Genomic DNA, 23,665 nt, shown 5'->3' on the forward strand with positions numbered 1-23,665 from the left:
GCTTTTTGTGCGTATGGAACATTTGAGATGTTTTATTTCAGCTCACGAAACATGGGACCAACACTTTACATGTTGCGTTTACATTTTTGTACAGTATACTTAGTCATATGTAGAAGAGTAGTAGCCCCAGAACAGGTGTTCATTCCAGTAACCATTTTTTTTTTTACTGACTTCACACTTTTTTTTTTACAGTGCATTATAATTCCTCTGCTGCTAAGGTTGAGTAGCGTAGATGTGTTAGTGTACTGGCCTTGCTTTGCTTCAGTGGAATCTCTATATTCACCTCTCCATCTGCTCATACTGAATATGGCACACCTACGCCTCCTGGTGCCACTAATATGAAACTGCAGGACAACGTTCTACCCAAGGGTACTGATATGCAGACACACGCACTGAATACATAAGCGGTTACAACAGTGTTACCATGCACCAAATAGATTATGAATTCAAGACTGAAGCTGTCTGATTCAGATAATTTGCCATTTATTAAATACTGTTCAAAATGAATACAAATGCCACAAATATGACTATTGGGGAAGAATATCACCAAACATTTGATATGCAGCTGAAAAATCACAGAATGGTATAAAATGTTACTGAACAATAGCCAAACCACTTGATAAACATTTCAAATATCTAAAAATGAATGTCTCAAAATGACAAATACTCGGGAGAGAAGATGACAATGCAGTACCAGTAAATTAAGACCACACAATACCTACCGATTGTAAGACAATTATATTTCAAAACCTCTCAGATATGTTTTGTAATCCAACTCTATTTACATAAATACAAAGTTGATATCAAATACAACCAACAATATTACAACCATTAATTAGATAATTTACCAAATACACAGTGGCGTGTATTCATGGATGTCAAGGGAAGCCAAGCTCCCCCAAAAAATGTATCAAGAACATAAAATCATTTAGCATTCATCTCTCGGTTTCATAATTTTCCTTCAATTCGCAAGAGTCTAAATGTATCTCAGAGGAGAAAGCATCCGAACAAACGAAACAGCGCCCCCTCTGTCGCTCTACATGTATGCCATCTATCTGATTCTGTCTGGTCCCAACGACAGCCAGCATCAGATAGATGAATGACATTGTTGCCGCCCCTAGCATTGAATGGAAAGCAAGGAACGCCTGAGAGCATTTGGCCTCCCTTGATAAAAATAAAAAAAACTAGTTGCTCATCGTTGAGCTAAACTGTCTTGGCGCACCCCCCCAAAAAAGTGTCAATTGAAGTCAGCTTGGATTTTGGCGTCACTACTATCAAATCGCATTGAGAGCATACATCATTGATAGAAACAAGTTGAATTGTTGCATCTCGTTGTGTGTTGTTGTCTTCCAGTGACTAGCTAGCTAGCTAAAGTTTTCCGTTTCCTAAATTAGCCATGGATGGCGATAGGGATTTGGACTTATTGTTTTACTTAATTCTCTGTACTGGCCAATGATTATAACGGCATTCTGACCATTCATTCATACATTGTTGTGACCCTGGCCTGAGAGAGAATGTTAGTTCAACATGTAGCTAGATGTAGAAGACTAATGTTATCTAGCTAACATTGCCCATGAATGGAAGTTAGGCCAGCATGCATTTTAGACAGCTAGCCTAGGACAACAAAAAATAAAACCGTGTACTGTATGATAGACCGTTTCGTCAAAATGAAAGAGGAGGATGGCATTGGCATTTCTCTACAAGTAGGGCGAGTCAACATATTATTCTACTTGCACAAATGCGCACACGCACAAATAAATTAGATCCATGGACAGCCACATCATGTTTAGCTTACGTTGATTGGACTAAATTGTTTTTGGTATTTTTTAGTTCAGCGTATTAGACTAAGCAGAGGTGATTTGATGATGTTGAAATGTTGAAGTTGAAATGGTGCTGGAATAGTCAGAAACATTAACTTATTTGACCATGCTGTAGGTCATGTCTGTTACATGCAATATGCTTTGTGGACTAAACCGGACAGAGGTTGCTATCCGGGTTTTGTGATAAAACAAAGGTGGTTGAATTTATTCTGCCACTGTCTTCTTATTGTCTCGGTCTTTAGACCTATATAACACAGTCGCAAGGCATATGAATTAACAGGTTACAGAGCAAACAACGCAGTTATCACAACACATAGGTTGTAATATGGCTTTTTTTTCTGGCTTCCTCAGTGATTTCCCCACTACTGCAAATACAACCATTTCTCCTGTGTAGCAACACAGGCAGTCTCTAGCAAATAATTTGATTTAAAAAAAAAACATTTTCCATGTGCTTATCCAACTGTTTTTGTGAAAGCTGTATTGATTTCTAAAGGAGAGCACAGTAAACTATCACACATGGGCAGGAATAATCACAGATATAAGGATTGGGGCTGTAAACATTCAAATGTAACATTTTACATTACGTCTGTTTGGTCAAAGTCAGTAGGTGCTAAGAGTTACAGGGAGAGAGCCAATTCGAACAAGACAGAGAATATGTACACAGTGAGTGTGGGAACGGAACAAGAGACAAAGAAGAAGATGTCTCACCTCACACAGTGTTCTTTTCTCACCAACTCTCTCTTAAATTCTGACACATTCTCTGTCTCTCTTTACCTCTCTGTGTTTCTCTCTTTAGCTCTGTCTCTCTTCCTCTCCCCCCCACCCCACCCCACCGCCTGCTCAGCGTCCAGGGGTGAAGATGTAGTCCAGAGCCTGCCTCTCAGCAGCTGCCACATTAGGGTGCCAGAGGTCCACCATGAAGACCACCCTGGGGCCGTCCTCTGGGCTGCCTGAACATAGAGAAAACACAGATTCATGTTTTCCTCCAATCAACCCTTTATAACAGCTTAATAACACTTTGTCAGAATATTACACACACACACACACACACAAACACACACACACACACAACCCAGGGTAGAAAAAGGCGACCCTTTTCATCCCTCCTCACAAACAGCTGTCCCTCTCTCACCCTCATGGAAGGCCCTGTGGAGGAAGGAGTCATCAAACAGCAGACAGCTCCCCTCAGACCAGCACTGCGGCTCCCCTCCAACTACCAGCTCACAGGAAGAGGGCACTCTAAGACCTACAGAGGACAGACAGAAAGTCAGTCTATATAATTACTAAAGAAACTAAGGGAAATATTGTATGACACAAACACATATGAATATATTCTAAAATGTCAGCTGTATATGCTGCAAGCAAAGCAAGTTTTAAAACCAACCATACTATAGTGAAAATCATTATTATCATTGTAATACTTTCACAAAGACACAGGTGAACACATACATATGGGAGCCAGGTGCATTTTGGGAGCCAGGTGCATCCCTATATTTAACAGTGTTGTAGCCCTCCAGGGAGCTCCCTCCATTTCTTACCCAGGTGGCAGCGCAGCCTGACGTTGGTTGGGCCGTAATGCTCAGTTATCAGGGCTCCGGGGGTCAGCACAGAGAAGCAGGCATTTCCAAACACGTTGTTGGCAATGAAGGTGCGCAGCTGGCCCAGTACCCTCCAGGCCCGGGGGCACCTCCTGGCATTCAGGGCCAGCGGAGTTCCCTGGTTCACCAGGTAGAAGGTCCACCACTGGCCATGGGGGGTGCTGTTGGCCTTCCAGCCCGGAGGCAGGGAGGAGCCAGCCCGCGCTGGGGGGGCGTGGTAGATGTTCTCAAACTCAGCCAGCAGAGCAGGGAAGCTCCTCTCCAGCAGCTCCACGTCGTGTTTCTGTGCGTCCCGGGAGAAGAAGGGTGCTGAGGGCAGGTCAGGAAGGAAGAACACCTCTGGCCTCTGGATGGTGGGCCGGCTGGTGAGGTAGCGGCCCTGGTCTCGTACCCCTTTGTGTACCCTGCCCATGCCCGACCAGGTGTAGCGTTTGGCGTAATCCTGCAAGCTGTGGTACAGCCTCTGATTAAGACCCTCCCCTGTGTTGGTGCAGCGAAAACACTCAGTGGACTGGCAGTAAGCAAAGCCGTTCTGCTCCTCCACCCCTGACACTGGCCTGCCTTTAGCCCTACCATCCCCATCTGTGCTGATCAAGGCCCCCCCACCCCCTCCTACTCGACTGGGCTCATTGCTGTACCCCCCACGCAGGGGAGAGGAGCTGTGCTCACGACCTACCCTGTAACAGTACCACACAAAGAGCAGCAGCAGGCACATGGCTGTGCCAAAGGCACTGGACTCACAGTCCCTCATAGACTGCATCCCTCCAGCCACCATCTCCCTCACCCTTTCTAGTGACCACTCCATACTGGCTCCTCGCTAAACCCCCTGGCGGTCTGGTCTGGAGAAACTACTGTTGAGAAGGTCAATGACCAAATCTGTCTGACTGATTCAAAATAGTATTTTAGAGGAAAATCTTCCACAGGGTGTCTGAAAGGCTACTTTCTATAAACTCTTATCATCCCCCCTGCTGGATGCAGTCTGACACTATCTGATGACACATTCAGGCTCCAGTTTCAGCACTCAGGGATGAGGGGAGGGCTCCCCCTGCATGGCGTCTGGCTGTGCGGTATTTGTGCTGCTCCCTCCCTTTTTCATTTTAGACAAATGCAGACAGACAACATACCTCAGAGTGTCTGGCCTCTGCATCAGAAAGAGAGGGAAGGAAAGATAGGGAAAAGGTCATTAGGCATAAGCATTGCACAAACAAATACACTCAAGACTTTAGGCAGCATCTAATACAGAAGTAGAGTACCAACATGCAGATGTCATTTCAAGTTCAGTTTTCCACATGACTTCCCTCACTTAGTTCCGTATTAAACCAGCTAACTCCCACCCCCACACTCAGCTCTGGACACACACAGTGCACCATGCACACACCCATACGGATGGCATTTCAAATTCAGGTCTCCACACACCTCCGCACTGCATTGTACAAAGCCATGAGTCACATTTCATGCATATGACTCATGGCTTCATGGATCATTTTTTCGGGATGGTAAAATGTTTTCAATATAAACTTAAACGACTAAAACCAGATATAAAAGTATGTATGTATGTATGTATGTATGTATGTATGTATGTATGTATGTATGTATGTATGTATGTATGTATGTATGTATGTATGTATGTAGAACATACCATGAAGCAATATATTTTTTAAATAAGATCATCTTTGAGGAAATAAAAACTTGACAAGGAGAATTTGAAATTTAAAAAATGGCATGGCATGGGGCCTCCATTGACTTTGTTATAATGTTTGAGTCAATCAGATAGCAAAATGTATAGAATTGCAGGAAACCAGCTTTAAAACTACAAATCAGCCCCATGGCAAAATGTGTAGAGCTGCAGGAAATTACCCATGAAACTGCAATTTTTCTCTCAGCGCCATGACAAAATGTGTAGAATTGCAGGAAATTAGCTTTAAAACTAAAATGTCTCTATGGCCTTTAAAACTGCCCCATTGGCCACGCCCACTACCCCCCACACTAACTTTGCCACCGCTGCTGGAAAAAATCCTAGGGGAAACACTGCAGAGAGATAGAGTGTGTGACAGAAAGAGAGAGCACGTAGTCGGATAACATTATGCATGAAACATAAATAGACAGTGTTGACATCTGCCTACATGAATCAATAGTGAGAGCAGCTCTAAGGATATGTATACTAAACGAGAGCCACTACGGTGTTCTAGAATAGCACTACTGTACTGGCTTGTTATACATTAGGGACAGTTAGAAATGTACTGGGGGTGTGCTGATCCAATTCTAGGTGTCCAAAAGAAAAATGCACCACCCTCCCAAACATAAAAAATATTTTCACATGACCCTCCCCTTGTACTGTAAAGTTTTTTTACACACCCCGCCCCCTCATAAAATTAACTCAAAAATAATTATTACCACCATAACTAACAATAACTGTAGCAACCCTGTGTTTATAAACGTGGATTTCGACTTTACCACTTCAGCTAACGGGCCTGGAGGTTAAGGGTTTGCCGACCACCACATCACTCTCCGCGCCTGTATCATTATACCACGATCAGATCCGTCTGCAGACAATGATCAGCTAGGGGGAAAATCAGGTTCTACATTTTGATGCTTTATTTATAATAATTTAAAATATATACACACAACACATTTTCCATCAACAGGTTTCTGTGCCAATGCACCACACAGAACCAATAAGCAACGCATAACCGCACAACGATTAGACTTCCAAGTGCTTATCAACAACACAATCAAGAAGAGTATGTCAATCTCGACATCCCTCCTTACTCAGTATTGAAACTTTTGTGTTTTGTAACAGATGTCTCTTTTTCCATTAATTGAATGGCTGTTGCGTAGTTTGGATGCTGGAATTATATTAGAGTGGAGTGGATGAATGTGAGCAGTTAGCCGACAAAGAGACTTTTGGAGTAGCTTAAATCAGATTAGAACACCCCCGTCTCTTCGGAGGACAAAAGTAACTTTGTTACAAATACATTTGTTACAAATACATCTATGTACATCATATATTTCTATTTTATATACACATTTGGATTCATTGGATTTTTTGGACATTTGGATTCAAAGTGACCGGTACACATTATATATTTTATTTTCCCGTCTATTACAGATGAATAACTATTACAGATTAAATCCACCCCTCAGCTTCTCTCAACCCATCCCACCTATCTCCATAGACCACCCTCTCTTGATTTCCTTGTGCCATATACAGTGACCTCCAAAAGTATTGGGACAGTAACACATTGTTGTTTTGGCTCTGTACTCCAGTCACTTTTATTGTAAACAAGAATAGAATGTTTCTAAACACTTCTACATTAATGTGGATGCTACCATGATTACGGTTACTCATGAATCAATTGTGAATAATGATGAGTGAGAAAGTTAGAAGCACAAATATCATATCCCCAAGACATGCTAACCTCTATCCATTACAATAACAGGGGAGGTTAGCATTTTTCGGGGGTATGATATTTATGCCTCTGTAACTTTCTCACTCATCATTATTCAAGATTATCCGTAACTATGTACAAAAAGTGCTGTAACTTTTAAACGGTTCACCCGATATGTATGAAAATACCCTCAAATTAAAGCTGACAGTCTAAACGTTAACCCAATAGTCATTGTATCATTTCAAATCCAAAGTGCTGGAGTACAGAACCAAAACGACAAAAATGTTGTCACTGTCCCAATACTTTGAGCTCACTGTATTTTCAACTGTGCTGTGATGTCTTACATAGATTCTGAACCTTTCTAAATCACATATTAAATCAACAGATTGTGATTTAAAGTTGAATATTTTGTTAAGAGTATTATGTTGTTGATTGATTGAGTATGGCTTTCCAGAACGCCCAACAGTGATATAATTTGTGAACAATGTTATGACTTTTAGTCACTCATGGACCTGTGACCAAAAACAAACTACATAATCAAATACAATTGTATTTATCACATGCACTGAATACAACTGGTGTAGACTTTACTGTGAAATGCTTGCTTACGAGCCCTTCCCAACAATGCAGTTTAAAAATAATGTATAACAAGTAAATAGTAACACGAGGAATACATTAAAATACACAAGGGAGCTATATACAGGGAGTACCCGACTAATTAAGGCCTGCATTTTGTGACCGTAGCGTACGTGTAGGTACACTATATATACACAGCAGTATGTAGACACCCCTTCAAATTAGTGGATTGGTCTATTTCAGCCACACCCATTGCTGAAGTGTATAAAATTGAGCACACAACCATGTAATCTCCTTAGACAAACATTGGCCGTAGAATAGCCCATACTGAAGAGCTTGGTGAGTTTCAACGTGACACCACCATAGGATGCCACCTTTCCAACAAGTAAGTTTGTCAAATTTCTGCCCTGCTAGAGCTGCCCTGCTCAACTGTAAGTGCTGTTATTGTGAAGTGGAAACATCTAGGAGAAACAACAGCTCAGCCGCGAAGTGGTAGGCCAAACAAGCTCACAAAATGGGATTGCCGAGTGCTGAATGGTCTGTCCTCGGTTGCAACACTCACTACCGAGTTACAAACTTCAACTGGAAGCAACGTCAGCACAATAACTGTTCATTGGGAGCTTCATCAAATGAGTTTCCATGGCCGAGCAGCCTCACACAAGCCTAAGATCACCATGCGCAATGCCAAGCGTCAGCTGGAGTGGTGTAAAGCTCGCCGCCATTGGACTCTGGAGCAGTGGAAACATGTTCTTTGGAGTGACGAATCATGCTTAACCATCTGGCAGTCCGACGGACAAATCTGGTTTGTCGGATTCCAGGAGAACACTACATGCCCCAATGCATAGTGCCAACTGTAGTGTTTGCTGGAGGAGGAATAATGGTTCAGCCTAGACCCCTTAGTTTAAGTGAAGTTACATTTTAACGCTACAGCATACAATGACATTCTAGACGATTCTGTGCTTCCAACTTTGTGGCAACAGTTTGGGGAAGGTCCTTTCCTGTTTCAGCATGACAATGCCCCAGTGCACAAAGTGAGGTCCATACAGAAATAGTTTGTCGAGATCGGTGTGGAAGAACTTGACTGGCCTGTACAGAGCACTGATGTCAACCCCATTAAACACCTTTGGGACTGCGAGCCAGGCCTAATCGCCCAACATCAGTGTCCGACCTCAGTAATGCTTGTGACTGAAGGGAAGCAAGTCCCTGCAGTAATGTTCCAACATCTAGTGGAAATCCTTCCCAGAAGAGTGGAAGCTGTTATAGCAGCAAAGGGGACCGACTCCATATTAATGCTCATGATTTTGTAATGAGATGAGTCCAAATACTCTTGTCATGCATGTACATCACGGCAGGGTAAAGTGACTAGGCATCTGGATAGATAATACAAGTAAAATAAAGAACAGAGTAGCAGCAGCACATTATGAGTGTAAAAGGGTGTGCACATGTATTTGTATGTACAGTTGAAGTCAGAAGTTCACATACACCTTAGCCAAATACATTTAAACTCAGTTTTTCACAATTCCTGACATTTAATCCTAGTAAACATTCCCTGTTGTAGGTCAGTTAGGATCACCACTTTATTTTAAGAATGTGAAATGTCAGATTAATAGTTGAATTATTTATTTCAACTTTTATTTCTTTCATCACATTCCCAGGGGGTCAGAAGTTTACAGACACTCAATTAGTATTTGGTAGCATTGCCTTTAAATTGTTTAACTTGGATCAAACGTTTCGGGTAGCCTTCCACAAGATTCCCACAATAAGTTGGGTGAATTTTGGCCCATTCCTCCTGACAGAGCTGGTGTAACTGAGTCAGGTTTGTAGGCCTCCTTGCTCGCACACGCTTTTTCAGTCCTGCCCACAAATTTTCTATGGGATTGAGGTCAGGGCTTTGTGATGTCCACTTCAATACCTTAACTTTGTTGTCCTTAAGCAATTTTGCCACAACTTTGGAAGTATTCTTGGGGTCATTGTCCATTTGGAAGACCCATTTGCGACCAAGCTTTAACTTCCTGACTTATGTCTTGAGATGTTGCTTCAATATATCCACATAATTTTCCTCCTCATGATGCCATCTATTTTGTGAAGTGCACCAGTCCCTCCTGCAGAAAAGCACCACCACAACATGATGCTGCCACCCCCGTGCTTCACGTTTGGGATGGTGTTCTTCTGCTTGCAAGCCTCCCCCTTTTTCCTCCAAACATAACGATGGTCATTATGGCCAAACAGTTCTATTTTTGTTTCATCAGACCAGATGACATTTCTCCAAAAAGTACAATCTTTGTCTCCATGTGCAGTTGCAAACCGTAGTCTGGTTTTTTTATGTCGGTTTTGGAGCAGTGGCTTCTTCCTTGCTAAGCGGCCTTTCAGGTTATGTCGATCTAGGACTTGTTTAACTGTGGATATAGATACTTTTGTACCTGTTTCCTCCAGCATCTTCACAGGGTCCTTTGCTGTTGTTCTGGGATTGATTTGTTCATCTCTAGGAGACAGAACGCGTCTCCTTCCTGAGCGGTATAACGGCTGTGTAGTCCCATGGTGTTTATACTTGCATACTATTGTTTGTACAGATGAACACGGTACTTTCAGGTGTTTGGAAATTGCTCCCAAGGATGAACCAGACTTGTGGAGGTCTAAAAATAAGATTCTGAGGTCTTGGCTGATTTTTTAAAATTTTCCCATGTTGTCAAGCAAAGAGGCACTGAGTATGAAGGTAGGCATTAAAATACATCCATAGGTTCACCTCCAATTGACTCAAATGATGTCTATTAGCATATCAAAAACTTCTAACGCCATGACATCATTTTCTGGAATTTTCCAAGCTGTTTAAAGGCACATTCAACTTAGTGTGTGTAAACTTCTGACCCACTGGAATTGTGATACAGTGAATAAGTGAAATAACCTGTCTGTAAACAATTGTTGGAAAAAATACTTGTGTCATCCACAAAGTAGATGTTCTAACCGACTTGCCAAAACTATAGTTTGTTAACAAGAAATATGTGGGTTTGTTGAAAAACTAGTTTTAATGACACCAACCTAAGTGTATGTAAACTTCCGACTGTGTGTTTGTGTTGTGTCAGTATGCATGTGTGTGTTATGTGTGTTACATGTGTATGTGAATGTGTGTGGTTTTGTGTGGGCAATACCATAGAGGCAATACCAGAATAAGTGATCTAATGGTTCTGTCTCTTCGCAGCAAAATCTGCAAAGCTAACATGGTTGTATGCCCCATATCAGCGCCGTGAGAAAGTATTTGTCTCCTTTCTGATTTTCTCTATTTTTGATAGGTAATGTTAACAGCTCTTCAACCAAAGCCTACTATTAGATAAGGGGAACCTGTTCAAATAACAACAAAAAAATATTTTATTTATTTAATTGACAAAGTTATGCAACACCCAATTCCCCTGTGTGAAAAAGTAATTGCCCCCTTACACGCAATAACTGGATGTGCCACCTTTAGCTGCAATGACGGCAACCAAATGCTTCCTATAGTTGTTGATCAGTCTCTCACATTGCTGTCGAGGAAATTTGGCCTACTCTTGCATGCAGAACTGATTTAACTTAGCGACATTTGTGGGTTTTCAAGCATGAACTGCTCGTTTCAAGTCCTGCCACATCATCTCAATTCGGATTAGGTCTGGACTTTGACTAGGCCAGTCCAAACCTTCAAATGTGTTGCTTTTTAGCCATTTTCATGTAACCTTGATTGTGTATTTTGGATCATTATCTTGCTGCATGAATCATCTGCGCTTCAGCTCACAGACTGATGGCCTGACATTCTCCTGTAGAATTCTCTGATACAGAACTGAATTCATGGTTCCTTCTATTAAGGCAAGTCGTCCAGGTCCTGAAGTAGCAAAGCATCCCCAAACCACCACCATGCTTGACTGTTGGTATGAGGTACTTACTGTGGAATGCAGTGTTTGGTTTTTGCCAGGCATAATTGGACCCATGTCATCCAAAAGGTTGACTCAAGTTTACCAAAAAGCACCTGGAAGCACCTGGATGGTCATCAACACTCTTAGAAGAATGCTCCATGCACGGATGATTCAAAAGTCTAACCTTTTGGACAACATCGGTCCCATTACGCCTGGCAAAAACCAAACACTGCAGTATCAAAAATGGACAAAATATGAGAAAAATAAGGGGGTAAATGCTTTTTCACAGCACTGTACATAACAGTCTGTTCATGGCAAGAATTTTGTATAATAAAAAATACATACATCTTAAATACATTTTGAAACAAGCGTTGTTTTGTGTATCAGTTCATAAACCATGTGCCATGGAATCGGCACATCGAAAATCTAAACTATTTTGCAACCTGTAAAAGATTTTGATCCTCAAATTAAAATGTGTATATTTTTGTATTTATGACCATTTTGGAGGCCAATTTTAGTCTTTAATGAAGGGCAGACAAGTTCCCTACCTTCTCCCCTTTCCACTTGCCTCCTCCATATTTGAGTTAACGCTGAAATCAGTTGGTTGTAATTTGGGATAGAGCAAACATTTCTATATTTTTGTTAACGGCACGTGACATAACTCCACCTTCCCTATTTATAAGATAATACCTTATTTTTTCCCCATAAAGAATGCTTTTTTAAAAAATGTACTATGCTCAAAAAAATAAAGGGAACACTTAAACAATACAATGTAACTCCAAGTCAATCACACTTCTGTGAAATCAAACTGTCCACTTAGGAAGCAACACTGATTGACCATCTGGACCTGCAACCTTGTGAGGGTTAACACGTCGGCTGCACTGAAGGAGAGCCCGCAGGTTTTGGTAGCGGGCCGTGTCAGTGGCACTGTATTGTCCTCAAAGCGAGCAAAGAAGTTATTCAGTCTGTCTGGGAGCAAGACATCCTGGTCCGCGACGGGGCTGGTTTTCTTTTTGTAATCCGTGATTGACTGTAGACCCTGCCACATACCTCTTGTGTCTGAGCCGTTGAATTTCAACTCTACTTTGTCTCTATATTGACGCTTAGCTTGTTTGATTGCCGTGTGAAGGGAATAGCTACACTGTTTGTATTCGGTCATGTTTCCCGTCAACTTGCCCTGGTTAAAAGCAGTGTATTGCGCTTTCAGTTTCGCGCGAATGCTGGCATCAATCCACGGTTTCTGGTTTGGGTACAATAGTGATATTATATAATGTATGTATTCAAATAGCTACATTCTTAAAAACTGAACAAGTCTAATTCAGAAGTGTCAGATAGAACCTTTGCAATTGCACCCTCCTGAAAAAACAGATTTACACATGCCTCAGGATTTTGATACTCTGCACTTTAGGTGAGGACCTTAAGGTGAGGGTCTACATCCAAGATGGTGTAGCAGTCAGACGTGTGTTTGGTCTTGTCACATGTTAATATTGTTTTTCCTTGTTCTTTCGTATATATTTCGTAAATATTTTATTATCACTTTCCATCTACGGACTGAATATACTCTCCTGCAACCCGCCTCACCCAATGTGGTACAGATCTGCTATTTTTATATACTTAAGAACCAGAACCCCCATCAAAAGCTAGCCAGGTAACTGGCTACTAAATAGTAGTCAGTTAGCCATTGCTAGGCCCTTCCCGGCTAGCAGTAGAAGCCCATCAGCCACTCCTTGGGCTACAATACCTGGACCCCCACCGACCCATCAGGACTGGACTACCGACGTAATTCCACCCAAAGTTTTTTTTCAACTGACTCCTCCGTCGCGACGTCCCCTGTATGCCCACCCGCTAGCCTGCTAGCCGCGGCCCACTAGCTGTCTAGAGCACATCAAACTGTTAGCTTAAGGAGGCCCATCAGACAAATTCTTTGGCCACTATACCTATTTTGCCAATTGGCCTGGTTCATCACACGGAGCACTGCTGATCCGTCCTCTGAACCAGAACCCCACAAAAGAAGCTAGCCAACTAACTAGCTACTAGCTAGTAGTCAGCTAGCCACTGCTAGCAGTCATCAGCTACCTTTAGCCCGGACAACTCTCGCCAGTCTGCACAGAGCGACTCAAACCACAACAAATCTGACTTATTTTTCTCCGTATCCCTACCGCAAACTCTGAACTTTTTTTCCTCTTCCTCACCTGGATCACCGCAGCCAGCTAGCTGCTATCCGAGTGGCCACTCCTGGCTAACGTTTCTGTCCCGAAGCAAGAACCAATTAGCCTTGCTAGGCCCATCTTCTAGCCTGCTAGCCGCGGCCCGCTAACTGTCTAGAGCACATTGGACTGTTAGCTTCAGAGGCCAATCGGACAAATTATTTGGCCACTATACCTATTCTAACAATTGGCCTGGTTTACCACACGGAGCCCTACTGATCCATCTGCCAACGTCACAGCACGAGGGGGCCACAACACACTTTTCCCGTCACGATGTCCCTGTCAAATGCTCCCTAAAATACTTCAGCGAGCAGGCCTTTCTAATCGACCTAGGCCGGGTATCCTGGAATAATATTGACCTCATTCCGTCAGTAGAGGATGCCTGGTTATTCTTTAAAAGTGCTTTCCTCATCATCTTAAATAAGCATGCCCCATTCAAAAAAAATTGAACCAGGAACAGACATAGCCCTTGGTTCACTCCAGACCGGACTGCCCTTGACCAGCACAAAAACATCCTGTGGCATACTGTATTAGCATCGAATAGCCCCCGCAATATGCAACTTTTCAGGGAAGTTAGGAACCAATATACACAGGCAGTTAAGAAAGCAAAGGCTAGCTTTTTCAAACAGAAATTTGCATCCTGTAGCACTAACTCCAAAACGTTCTGGGACACTAAAGTCCATGGAGAATAAGAGCACCTCCCAGCTGCCCACTGCACAGAGGCTAGGAAACACTGTCACCACCAATGAATCTACGATAATTGACAATTTCAACAAGCATTTTTCTACGGCTGGCCATGCTTTCCACCTGGCTACCCCTGCCCTGGTCAACAGCCCTGCAACCCTCACTGCAACTTGCCCAAGCCTCCCCCATTTCCCCTTCACCCAAATCCAGATAGCTGATGTTCTGAAAGCGCTGCAAAATGCCCTGTGTAGGGTGCCGTCTTTCGGATGGGACGTTAAACAGGTGTCCTGACTCTGAGGTCATTAAAGATCCCATGGCACTTATCGTAAGAGTAGGGGTGTTAACCCCGGTGTCCTGGCTAAATTCCCAATCTGACCCTCAAACCATCACTGTCACCTAATAATCCCCTGTTTACAATTGGCTCATTCATCCCCCTCCTCTCCCCTGTAACTATTCCCCAGGTCGTTGCTGCAAATGAGAATGTGTTCTCAGTCAATTTACCTGGTAAAATAACGGATAAATTAAAACATTTAAAAGTAGCCTGTTCAACCTCTCTTTCGTATTGTCTGAGATCCCCAAAGATTAGAAAGCTGCATCGGTCATCCCCCTCTTCAAAGGGGGAGACACTCTAGACCCAAACTGCTACAGACCTATATCTATCCTACCCTGCCTTTCTAAGGTCTTCGAAAGCCAAGTTAACAAACAGATCACCGACCATTTCGAATCCCACCGTACCTTCAGTCCTCAGGCCGACTCTTTTCTCTGTATACATCAGTGATGTTGCTCTTGCTGCTGGTGACTCTCTGATCCACCTCTAAGCAGACGACACCATTTTGTATACTTCTGGCCCTTCTTTGGACACTGTGTTAACTAACCTCCAGACAAGCTTCAATGCCATACAACTCTCCTTCCGTGGCCTCCAACTGCTCTTAAATGCAAGCAAAACTAAATACATGCTCTTCAACCGATCGCTGTCCACACCTACCCACCCGCCCAACATCACTACTCTGGACGGTGCTGACTTAGAATATGTGGACAACTACAAATACCTAGGTGTCTGGTTAGACTGTAAACTCTCCTTTCAGACTCACATTAAGCATCTCCAATCCAAAATTAAATCTAGAATCGGCTTCCTATTTCGCAACAAAGCATCCTTCCCTCATGCTGCCATACATACCCTAGTAAAACTGTCTATCCCTACCGATCCTTGACTTTGGCGATGTCATTTACAAAATAGCCTCCAACACTCTACTCAGCAAATTGGATGCAGTCTATCACAGTGCCATCCGTTGTCACCAAAGCCCCATATACTACCCAACACTGCAACCTGTACGCTCTCGTTGGCTGGCCCTCGCTTCATATCCGTCGCCAAACCCACTGGCTCCAGGTCATCTAGAAGTCGTTGCTAGGTAACGCCCCGCCGTTATCTCAGCTCACTGGTCACCATAGCAGCACCCACCCGCAGCACGCGCTCCAGCAGGTATATTTTACTGGTCACCCCCAAAACCAATTCCTACTTCGGCCTCCTTTCCTTCCAGTTCTCTGCTGCCAATGACTGGAACGAACTGCAAAAAAAAAAAAAAATCACTGAAGCTGGAGACTGATCTCCCTCACTAGCTTTAAGCATCAGCTGTCAGAGCAGCTCACAGATCACTGCACATAGCCAATCTGTAAATAGCCCACCCAACTACCTCATCACCATATTGTTATTTATTTTGCTCCTTTGCACCCCAGTACCGCTACTTGCACATCTATCACCCCAGTGTTTAATTTGCCATACTGTAATAATTTAACCACCATGGCCTATTTATTGCCTCGCCCCCCTTATCCAACCTCATTTGCACACACTGTATATAGACTTTCTCTATTGTATTATTGACTGTATGTTTGTTTATTCCATGTGTAACTCTGTTGTTGTTGTTTGTGTCGCACTGCTTTGCTTTATCTTGGCCAGGTCGCAGTTGTAAATGAGAACTTGTTCTCAACTAGCCTACCTGGTTAAATAAAGGTGAAAAAATAAATAAAATAATGGGTTAAGAAAGAAGAATTCAACACAAAACAGTTAATATTCTTGATCAGCAAACCATTTTTTGTAGCTGCATATTTATTTATGTTAACCCTCTCTCCCTACATTTGCGCTGCACCCGATCCTATAGCTGTACCACAAATCAGCAACCTGTTCACTAGCGCAGTGGATCTCAAACTGTTTGACCTGCGGACGGCAAAAAGGAGGGGTTCAAAGTTTGAACTTTTTTACACATTTTGTTACGTTACAGCCTTATTCTAAAATTGATTAAATAAATACAAATATGCAGCAATCTACACATAATACCCCATAATGACAAAGCAAAAACAGTTTTGACATAAAAAAAACAGAAATTCCTTATTTACATATGTATTCAGACCCTTTGATATGAGAAATTAAATTGAGGTCAGGTGCATCCTGTTTTCATTGATCATCCTTGAGATGTTTCTAAAACTTGATTGAAGTCCACCTGTGTTAAATTCAATTGATTGGACATGATTTGGAAAGGCACACATTCGTCTATATAAGGTCCCACAGTTGACAGTAAATGTCAGAACAAAAACCATGACATGAGGTCGAAGGAATTGTCTGTAGAGCTCCGAGACAGGATTTTGTCAAGGCACAAATATGGGGAAGGGTACCAAACCATTTCTGCAGCATTAAAGGTCCCCAAAAGCACAGTGGCCTCCATCATTCTTAAATAGAAGAAGTTTGGAACCACCAAGACTCTTCCTAGAGCTGGTCGCCTGGCCAAACTGAGCAATCGGGGGAGAATGGCCTTGGTCAGGGAGGTGACTAAGAACCTGATGGTCACTCTGACAGAGCTCCAGAGTTCCTCTGTGGAGATGGGAGAACCTTCCAGAAGAACAACCATCTCTGCAGCACTCCACCAATCAGGCCTTTATGGTAGAGTGGCCAAACGGAAGCCACTCCTCAGTAAAAGACACATGACAGCCCACTTGGAGTTTGCCAAAAAGGCACTTAAAGACTCTCAGACCATAAGAAATAAGATTCTCTGGTCTGGTGAAACAAAGATTGGACACTTTGCCTGAATGTCCAGCGTCACATCTGGAGGAAACCTGGCACCATCCCTGCGGTGAAGCATGGTGGTGGTGGCATCATGCTGTGGGGATGTTTTACAGTGGCAGGGACTGGGAGACTAATCAGGATTGAGGCAAAGATGAACAGAGCAAAGTACAGAGAGATCATTGATGCTCCAGAGCATTCAGGACCTCAGATTGTGGCGAAGGTTCACCTTCCAACAGGACAACAACCCTAAGAACACACACAATACAAGAATGGCTTCGGGACAAGTCTCTGAATGTCCTTGAGTGGCCCAGCCAGAGCCTGGAATTGAACCCGATCGAACATCTCTGAAGAGACCTGAAAATCGCTGTGCAGCGATGCTCCCCATCCCACCTGACAGAGCTTGAGAGGATCTGCAGAGTAGAATGGGAGAATCTCTCCAAATACAGGTGTGACAAGCTTGTAGAGCCACACCCAAGAAGACCCGAGGCTGTAATCGCTGGCAAAGGTGCTTCAACAAAGTACTGAGTAAAGGGTCTGAATACTTATGTAAATGTGATATTTTAGTTTTATTTTATAAATTTTCTAAAATTTCTAAAAACCAGTTTTTGCTTTGTCATTATGGGGTAGTGTGTAGATTGAGGTTAAACAAACAATTTAATCAATTTTAGAATAAGTCTGTAACCTAACAAAATGTAAAGGGTTCTGAAGGCACTGTAATTCACCAGAATATGTTACATCTTCATCGCATAAGTCCTGAAGCTAGTGCGATGTTAGATATATAACCAGTACCACCTCTGCGGTATATAATTATAACTAGGGTTGTTGCAGTGACTGTATTACCAGCGGTCACAAGTCATGAAGGCAGTCAAATTCCACATGACCATCTACTTACGGTATTTAGGCTTGTCGAAGCTCTGATGCTGCTGCTGGTCATTAGGAGCCTACCAAACTTGTTAACTGTCTGGTACTCAGCACAATATTGTCCCTCTACTCCCTCTGACATCAATGCAAATGTATTTGAACATCTAATCAAACACTTCATGTTGCACAACATTTCTATAGGCTATGCAATTGCGGGAGAAAAGAGAGTGATGGCCGCTAATAAAAAGAGGAGGATCCCATGAGCGTTCTATAGACTAGGCCTACTATATTTATTAATATTTCCTAATATTAAGCACAATGCTTATATTTACAACAGGAATATAGCCAACCTTTCCTGGTATGAAAATAAACCACAGGAAATGCGTCCATTTGCTATTTAAGTGCATAGATGACATGTATTTTTTCCGCTGCCCCTGTTTTGATACAGGTGCATGATAATGGTCCATTCTAAATCATAAATGTCACACATATATTGTTTAGTATATGTAAAGACAAGATTAAACCAAGAATAGTCTGATTAATTATATATCATCACTTGTGAATGATGCCCCGCATAAGAAACAATTCCTGTGTGACTTGTTCAAATCATAGTCACACACCTCATGTAGGCTTATATGTTTTAATAAGGTTTGCATCACAACTAAAGTGGCCAAATAATTTCTTAAAATTAAGCACATTAATCCGCTTTCCTGGTGAGTTTCAAGTTTGGGTAAGATAATTTTCAACATAAAAATGCACCTTTATAATAAAAGCATGACATGCATAATTGCATTTGCGGTCACTTTTGATAATGGTGTTTTCCGCTAATGGAACATTTGCGCTTATAGCCTTCTACCATGTGCGGATGGCTGCGCCTATAATGTGAAGAAATAACCTAATAGTTTATCAACATTTTAAGCTAAAACGTTCTGATCTGTTTCGTCACCCACATTGCATAAACAAGGTTTTTTGATGCTAGTTGTTGTATTAATTTGGGATCTATCGCATCCCACAACTGTCCCACTGTTAGGAATATTTATTTCTCGCACAGAATAGGTCAACTTTTATACTACGGGGGATAGTACATTGACATTGGGGATAGTACATTGACATTGGCTATAGTTTTTGCTGTTCGTTAGGCCTACTCATCTTGTTGGCTGACGAAAAGAAAAAGTGGACAGTTCATCCAATATCTTCAATATGCACCTCGTAATTGGATATGGCACAACGCAGCACTCCCGGCCGCAAAATGATTTTTTGGGGTGCATTGTGGCCACAAAGGCGATGCCGCCATGAAACTCGAGGCATTATCAAGTGCTCGTCAAATTGTGAATGAGAGACTAATGAAGTGTGTACAGCCTGCGCAAAAAAAAACAAAGCAGAGCTCATGCCTTTCAAGCAACTTTTTTTCAAATAATCATTAGTTTCACCATGCAGCCTTACAATGTATTAAAAATCAAAACATATAGCCCAACATTTGTAGAACTAAAGTTACATTAATAACTCTACATTTTGCATATTGGAGTACCTATTTCTTTGTTAACCGCTCAACACAGAATGGCCGCATGTGCACTCTCCCTCAAATCATTTGGAGAAAATATGTAGATTTTATTCAGCTTTGTTCAATTGTATTATTCATACTATAAAATAATATAAAATAATGCCACGGAATTATAAGTAAATCTTGTCTGTTAAACTAGTGTAGCCCACAGTCATAGCCACATCAGGGCAAGTCAGAGTATGCTTTTATTATTTTCTGAAATAGACTACATTTTCTTCATATCATGCTTCTTTAGACATGTCTAAAATAAATTATGGATTTATTGTTAAGGTGTAGGCTATATTACATGGATTTATTTGAGTTTTTAAAATGGCTTGTAGGCTGTGTGGAAGCCAGGAGATCCTTAATGTGTTTGTTAATTAACGGTCAATTACTGTGAGACCGACAGTTACTTGCTTGACAATCACCAGCTGATTAAATTTCGTGACCGCCACAGGCCTACTTATAACCCACCCAAACTAGGTCTACCTGAAATATGAAAATAATCAATGAATTCACCAGGTAGTCTATTTTTCTGGTAAAGATGCCTCTGTAGATTGCTAGACTGATTTGTATATGGATAATATTAACGTAGGTAGGCTACTCTGTTTTTGCCAGCATCCCCTCAAAACCTTCTCACTGCGCTACTGTAGCTCACCCAACCTGTGTTAATTGACAGTTTGCTGGTCCAATCAGAGGGCAGAGTGTGGGTTACACTAGCTAATCTGTTTATTTGCAAGTGCGATACTGTCTCTGGCTGTGTGGAGAGTAGCCTAATCCATGGACACTCTGTGCCACAAAATAAGTGACAAAACATTACAAATCCTGGCCAGATAATTTCAAGTAGTCAGTCGGGTCCCGAGTCTTGAGGCTCCAAGGTGAAGTCAAGTTATTTTATTTTCTCGAGTCAGACTCGAGTCCAAGTCATGTGACTCGAGTCCACACCTCTAACTGGGCCTGCTGGGAGCATATGATAACTTGGGAGAATGGTTCAGCAACAGACAACGCATCAGAAGAAAAATACAGGCAGACTGGCCTGCTACTGTGCCTTTCTATAATCTGTCAAGAGTAGACCCACAACTGATCCAAATGGAATGAAACATTCAGGGCTTTTGCGCCATTATTCAAATGACCTTTTCCACTGCAGTGCAAAGCCTAGAGTAGAATTATACTCACTTGAAAACAATAATGCAATTATTAATTGGATTGTGGTGTTGTAGGCTAGGTAGGATAATTTGATTGTTCTTAAACAAGATCAATAAGAGAGCTTTTTGAATTGCATGTCTTCACTGTTCTTTCATGCAATGATGCACCTGGCCTCTCCTCTGCTTGTCAGCTATTCCTCTTTTGTGGACTTATTTTGAAAAATGCAGATTTTAATTATTTTGTGTGGTATGATTTCTACTTAACCTACTGCAGATCTGGACAAACAATCCACCTACCACTATTGTCACTATGAATACAGGGCAGGATAGACAGTTGATTGGTAGACTATATTGACCTATGTGTGGTATAGTAAGCATGTGGAAAAAGCATAGGGCATAAGGGAAGTACCAAAACACCTTGATAGGGGAGGCGCATGCAAGCAGAATAGGAAATCTGGCAATATGGAAGACAATATATAGTAACACCTGCAGAATGATGAATGTAAATCAGGGGGAAAAACGCACTACCCTCCCCTGTGCAAAAAAAAAACCACTCCCCAAAGCAAAAATGTTTTTAAATGTTTTTTGACAAACACCCCCCCCCTCCAGTACTGTACATTTCGAACTGTCCCTTAGGAAAGTGAAACAGGATCATGGTATGTAAACAACCATGACGTGCATGAAGAGAACAAAGGATTAGCACCAGCATATATACATGAACAGTAACTGCAGTACGAAGCACCCACAATCACGAGTCACGACACAGACGTCACAAGAATATTATGCACTGCATGCAGTAAACATAAACACGTATAAGCAGAGCTCACAATGTACATAACTTCCTATGCATCTCCTGCAAAACCATCTCACCAAGAATGGTCCGGCAAACCTGCTTGGGCAGCCAGAACAGCCATCTCCTCAAGTGAACACAGCCCCGATCACAGTCCACCGAGACCGCACGCTCCCACAGAACAGCTCTGGCACAACTACATAGTTCACTCCACTGAGCTATAGCCTATATACGCTCGTTGTCTGCTGCCGTGTCTTGAGGAACTGTCATATTTAAAAACCCTACAGGAATGGGGACAACCATCCATAACACACTCGTTTCCCCTTTCTCAATTTCACCAATATTCCTGCCTCTAATGCCCTCATGATTGCCTACGTGTCATCAATCAATCGCATAAAATCACCACAGAATCGCAGACAGAATATTGTGTAAAGAGTTGTAAAAGCTAGACTTGTAGCCCATAGAAACAACTCGGAACGAATGCAACATGATAGGCCTGCGCAATAATAATAATAACTCACCCAATTGCCATGGTTGTGGATGATATCTCGCCTACAGGTTTACCTGCAGCTAGTGTCCTCTTTATCTAGGCTATAAGCCTATAATTACCTGTCAATCATAACTAGGCCCCTACTTAACTTGTGTTGTTGCATGACATTCACCGCGATATCTAGTAAACTAACAGCAGGCAAAGCACGTACAAAGCACCGCAGTGCAACAGGAAGTCAGATCAATCTACCCCGGTATAGGCGTACAAGCTAATCTTTAGATTTAAAATTAAACATAGGCCTTCGCAAATAAGAATGTAAATACTTATAAGCTATATGTGTCCGTTAAAATAACCTTAAATCGCCTTGTAATAATGTAGCCAGTAGCCTATAAAACTCTACAGGACAAAAGACGTGGGCAACTCATCCAATCCCTTTACTATTTAAACTACAGTTCCCAACATGCTTTTGTGAACTATGACAGGAACGTACATTTAATGCCACGTTCATGTATTAGTCGGAACTGGGAAATTCAAAAATGTCCGACTCGCTAACTGGTTGTAGTTAGCAAGTCGGACATTTCTGAGTTTCCTAGTTCCAAATAGCATATGAACTTGGCAATAGTCCACAAAAGCTGAGACGCGATAGTCCGACGTCCCATTGATCATCATAAATCACCAGTGGCGATTTTAGCATATATATCTTGGTGAGGCAAACTTTAAAAAAAAAAGTAAAATGCATGCCACCAAAGCCACTACACAACACAACACAATACTAAACAATATGTGAATTGCACTATAACGGTGACAAACGTGCCCAGGGGGGACGTTTGTCTTCTCTCAGTCCTATGGCAAGATGTGCAGAATTGCAGAAAGCTAGCTTTAAAACTGCAAAATTTTCTCTAATCCCCATGGCAAAACGTGTAGAATTGCAGGAAAATAAACTTTAAAACTTAAATTAAATGTTTGGCCCACAATGTGGGGGGGCTGTCATGCCAAATTGTGTCCCCCTCTACATCACAATGGTATTCGATGAGTTCTAGCTTCTGTTGCTAGGGCTGTTGCTAGAACTTGAAACATTCTGACTGGATTACGTAATGAACCAAAGCTTCCTGGTTGGTATGCTGGTTGCTTGGAAGGAGGACACGGGCAGTTCTAGTTCTATTTGACCGCATAAATGCTGGCTCAGCCTGCACAAAATTATTACCTCAGAATTGCTCTCCAAGGATGGTGTTTTTGACGGTGACAACCTGCTGACTACCTGCTGCTTTAGAGGACTGAAAAGACTGGAGAGAACACTTTCTTTACCATGTATTTGTCTTTATATAAATACAAATAACAATATATAATTTAAACTGTTTTTAGATTGATGTTGCTAGCTACTGTACTTATAAACCCCAAACTGCCTAGTCAGCTAGCCAACTACAGTAGACTGCTAGCTAGCAAGCAAGTTACTGTAATTGTTATTGCAGCTTTCTGTTTGTATGTAAGGTTAGCTTGCACTTCAACGGCATCCCTCGAGGAGATGTCCATTTATCTTTCCAACCGGGTGAAGGAACGTTACTATGAAGACACCACTGTGTCACACCCTGATCTATTTCACCTGTCTTTGTGATTTTCTCCACCCCCGTCCAG

The 23,665-nt window shown here is 42.1% G+C and overlaps 1 protein-coding gene across 6 annotated transcripts; it reads right to left on the minus strand.

The window, feature by feature from the left end:
• Positions 1-466: 466 nt before the first annotated feature.
• Positions 467-22,483, minus strand: LOC110525555 (aspartate beta-hydroxylase domain-containing protein 2). Of its 6 annotated transcripts, XM_090237311.1 has the most exons (6): positions 22,065-22,483; positions 15,480-15,717; positions 4,543-4,559; positions 3,359-3,867; positions 2,953-3,066; positions 467-2,770 (listed from the first exon to the last, which is right to left on the minus strand). In XM_090237311.1, the coding sequence occupies exons 2-6, from the start codon at positions 15,510-15,512 to the stop codon at positions 2,661-2,663; spliced, it is 783 nt and encodes a 260-aa protein (XP_090093437.1). In that variant the 5' UTR covers positions 15,513-15,717; positions 22,065-22,483; the 3' UTR covers positions 467-2,660. The 6 variants fall into 6 exon arrangements, with proteins under 6 accessions (XP_090093437.1, XP_090093439.1, XP_090093438.1 ...); XM_090237313.1 differs by lacking the exon at positions 15,480-15,717 and having other exon boundaries at positions 21,624-22,483; XM_090237312.1 differs by lacking the exon at positions 15,480-15,717 and having other exon boundaries at positions 22,065-22,461.
• Positions 22,484-23,665: the final 1,182 nt, after the last annotated feature.

Source organism: Oncorhynchus mykiss, chromosome 6 (assembly GCF_057628025.1).
Source record: "Oncorhynchus mykiss isolate SJ-2025 chromosome 6, ASM5762802v1, whole genome shotgun sequence".
Classification (NCBI taxonomy): domain Eukaryota; kingdom Metazoa; phylum Chordata; class Actinopteri; order Salmoniformes; family Salmonidae; genus Oncorhynchus; species Oncorhynchus mykiss.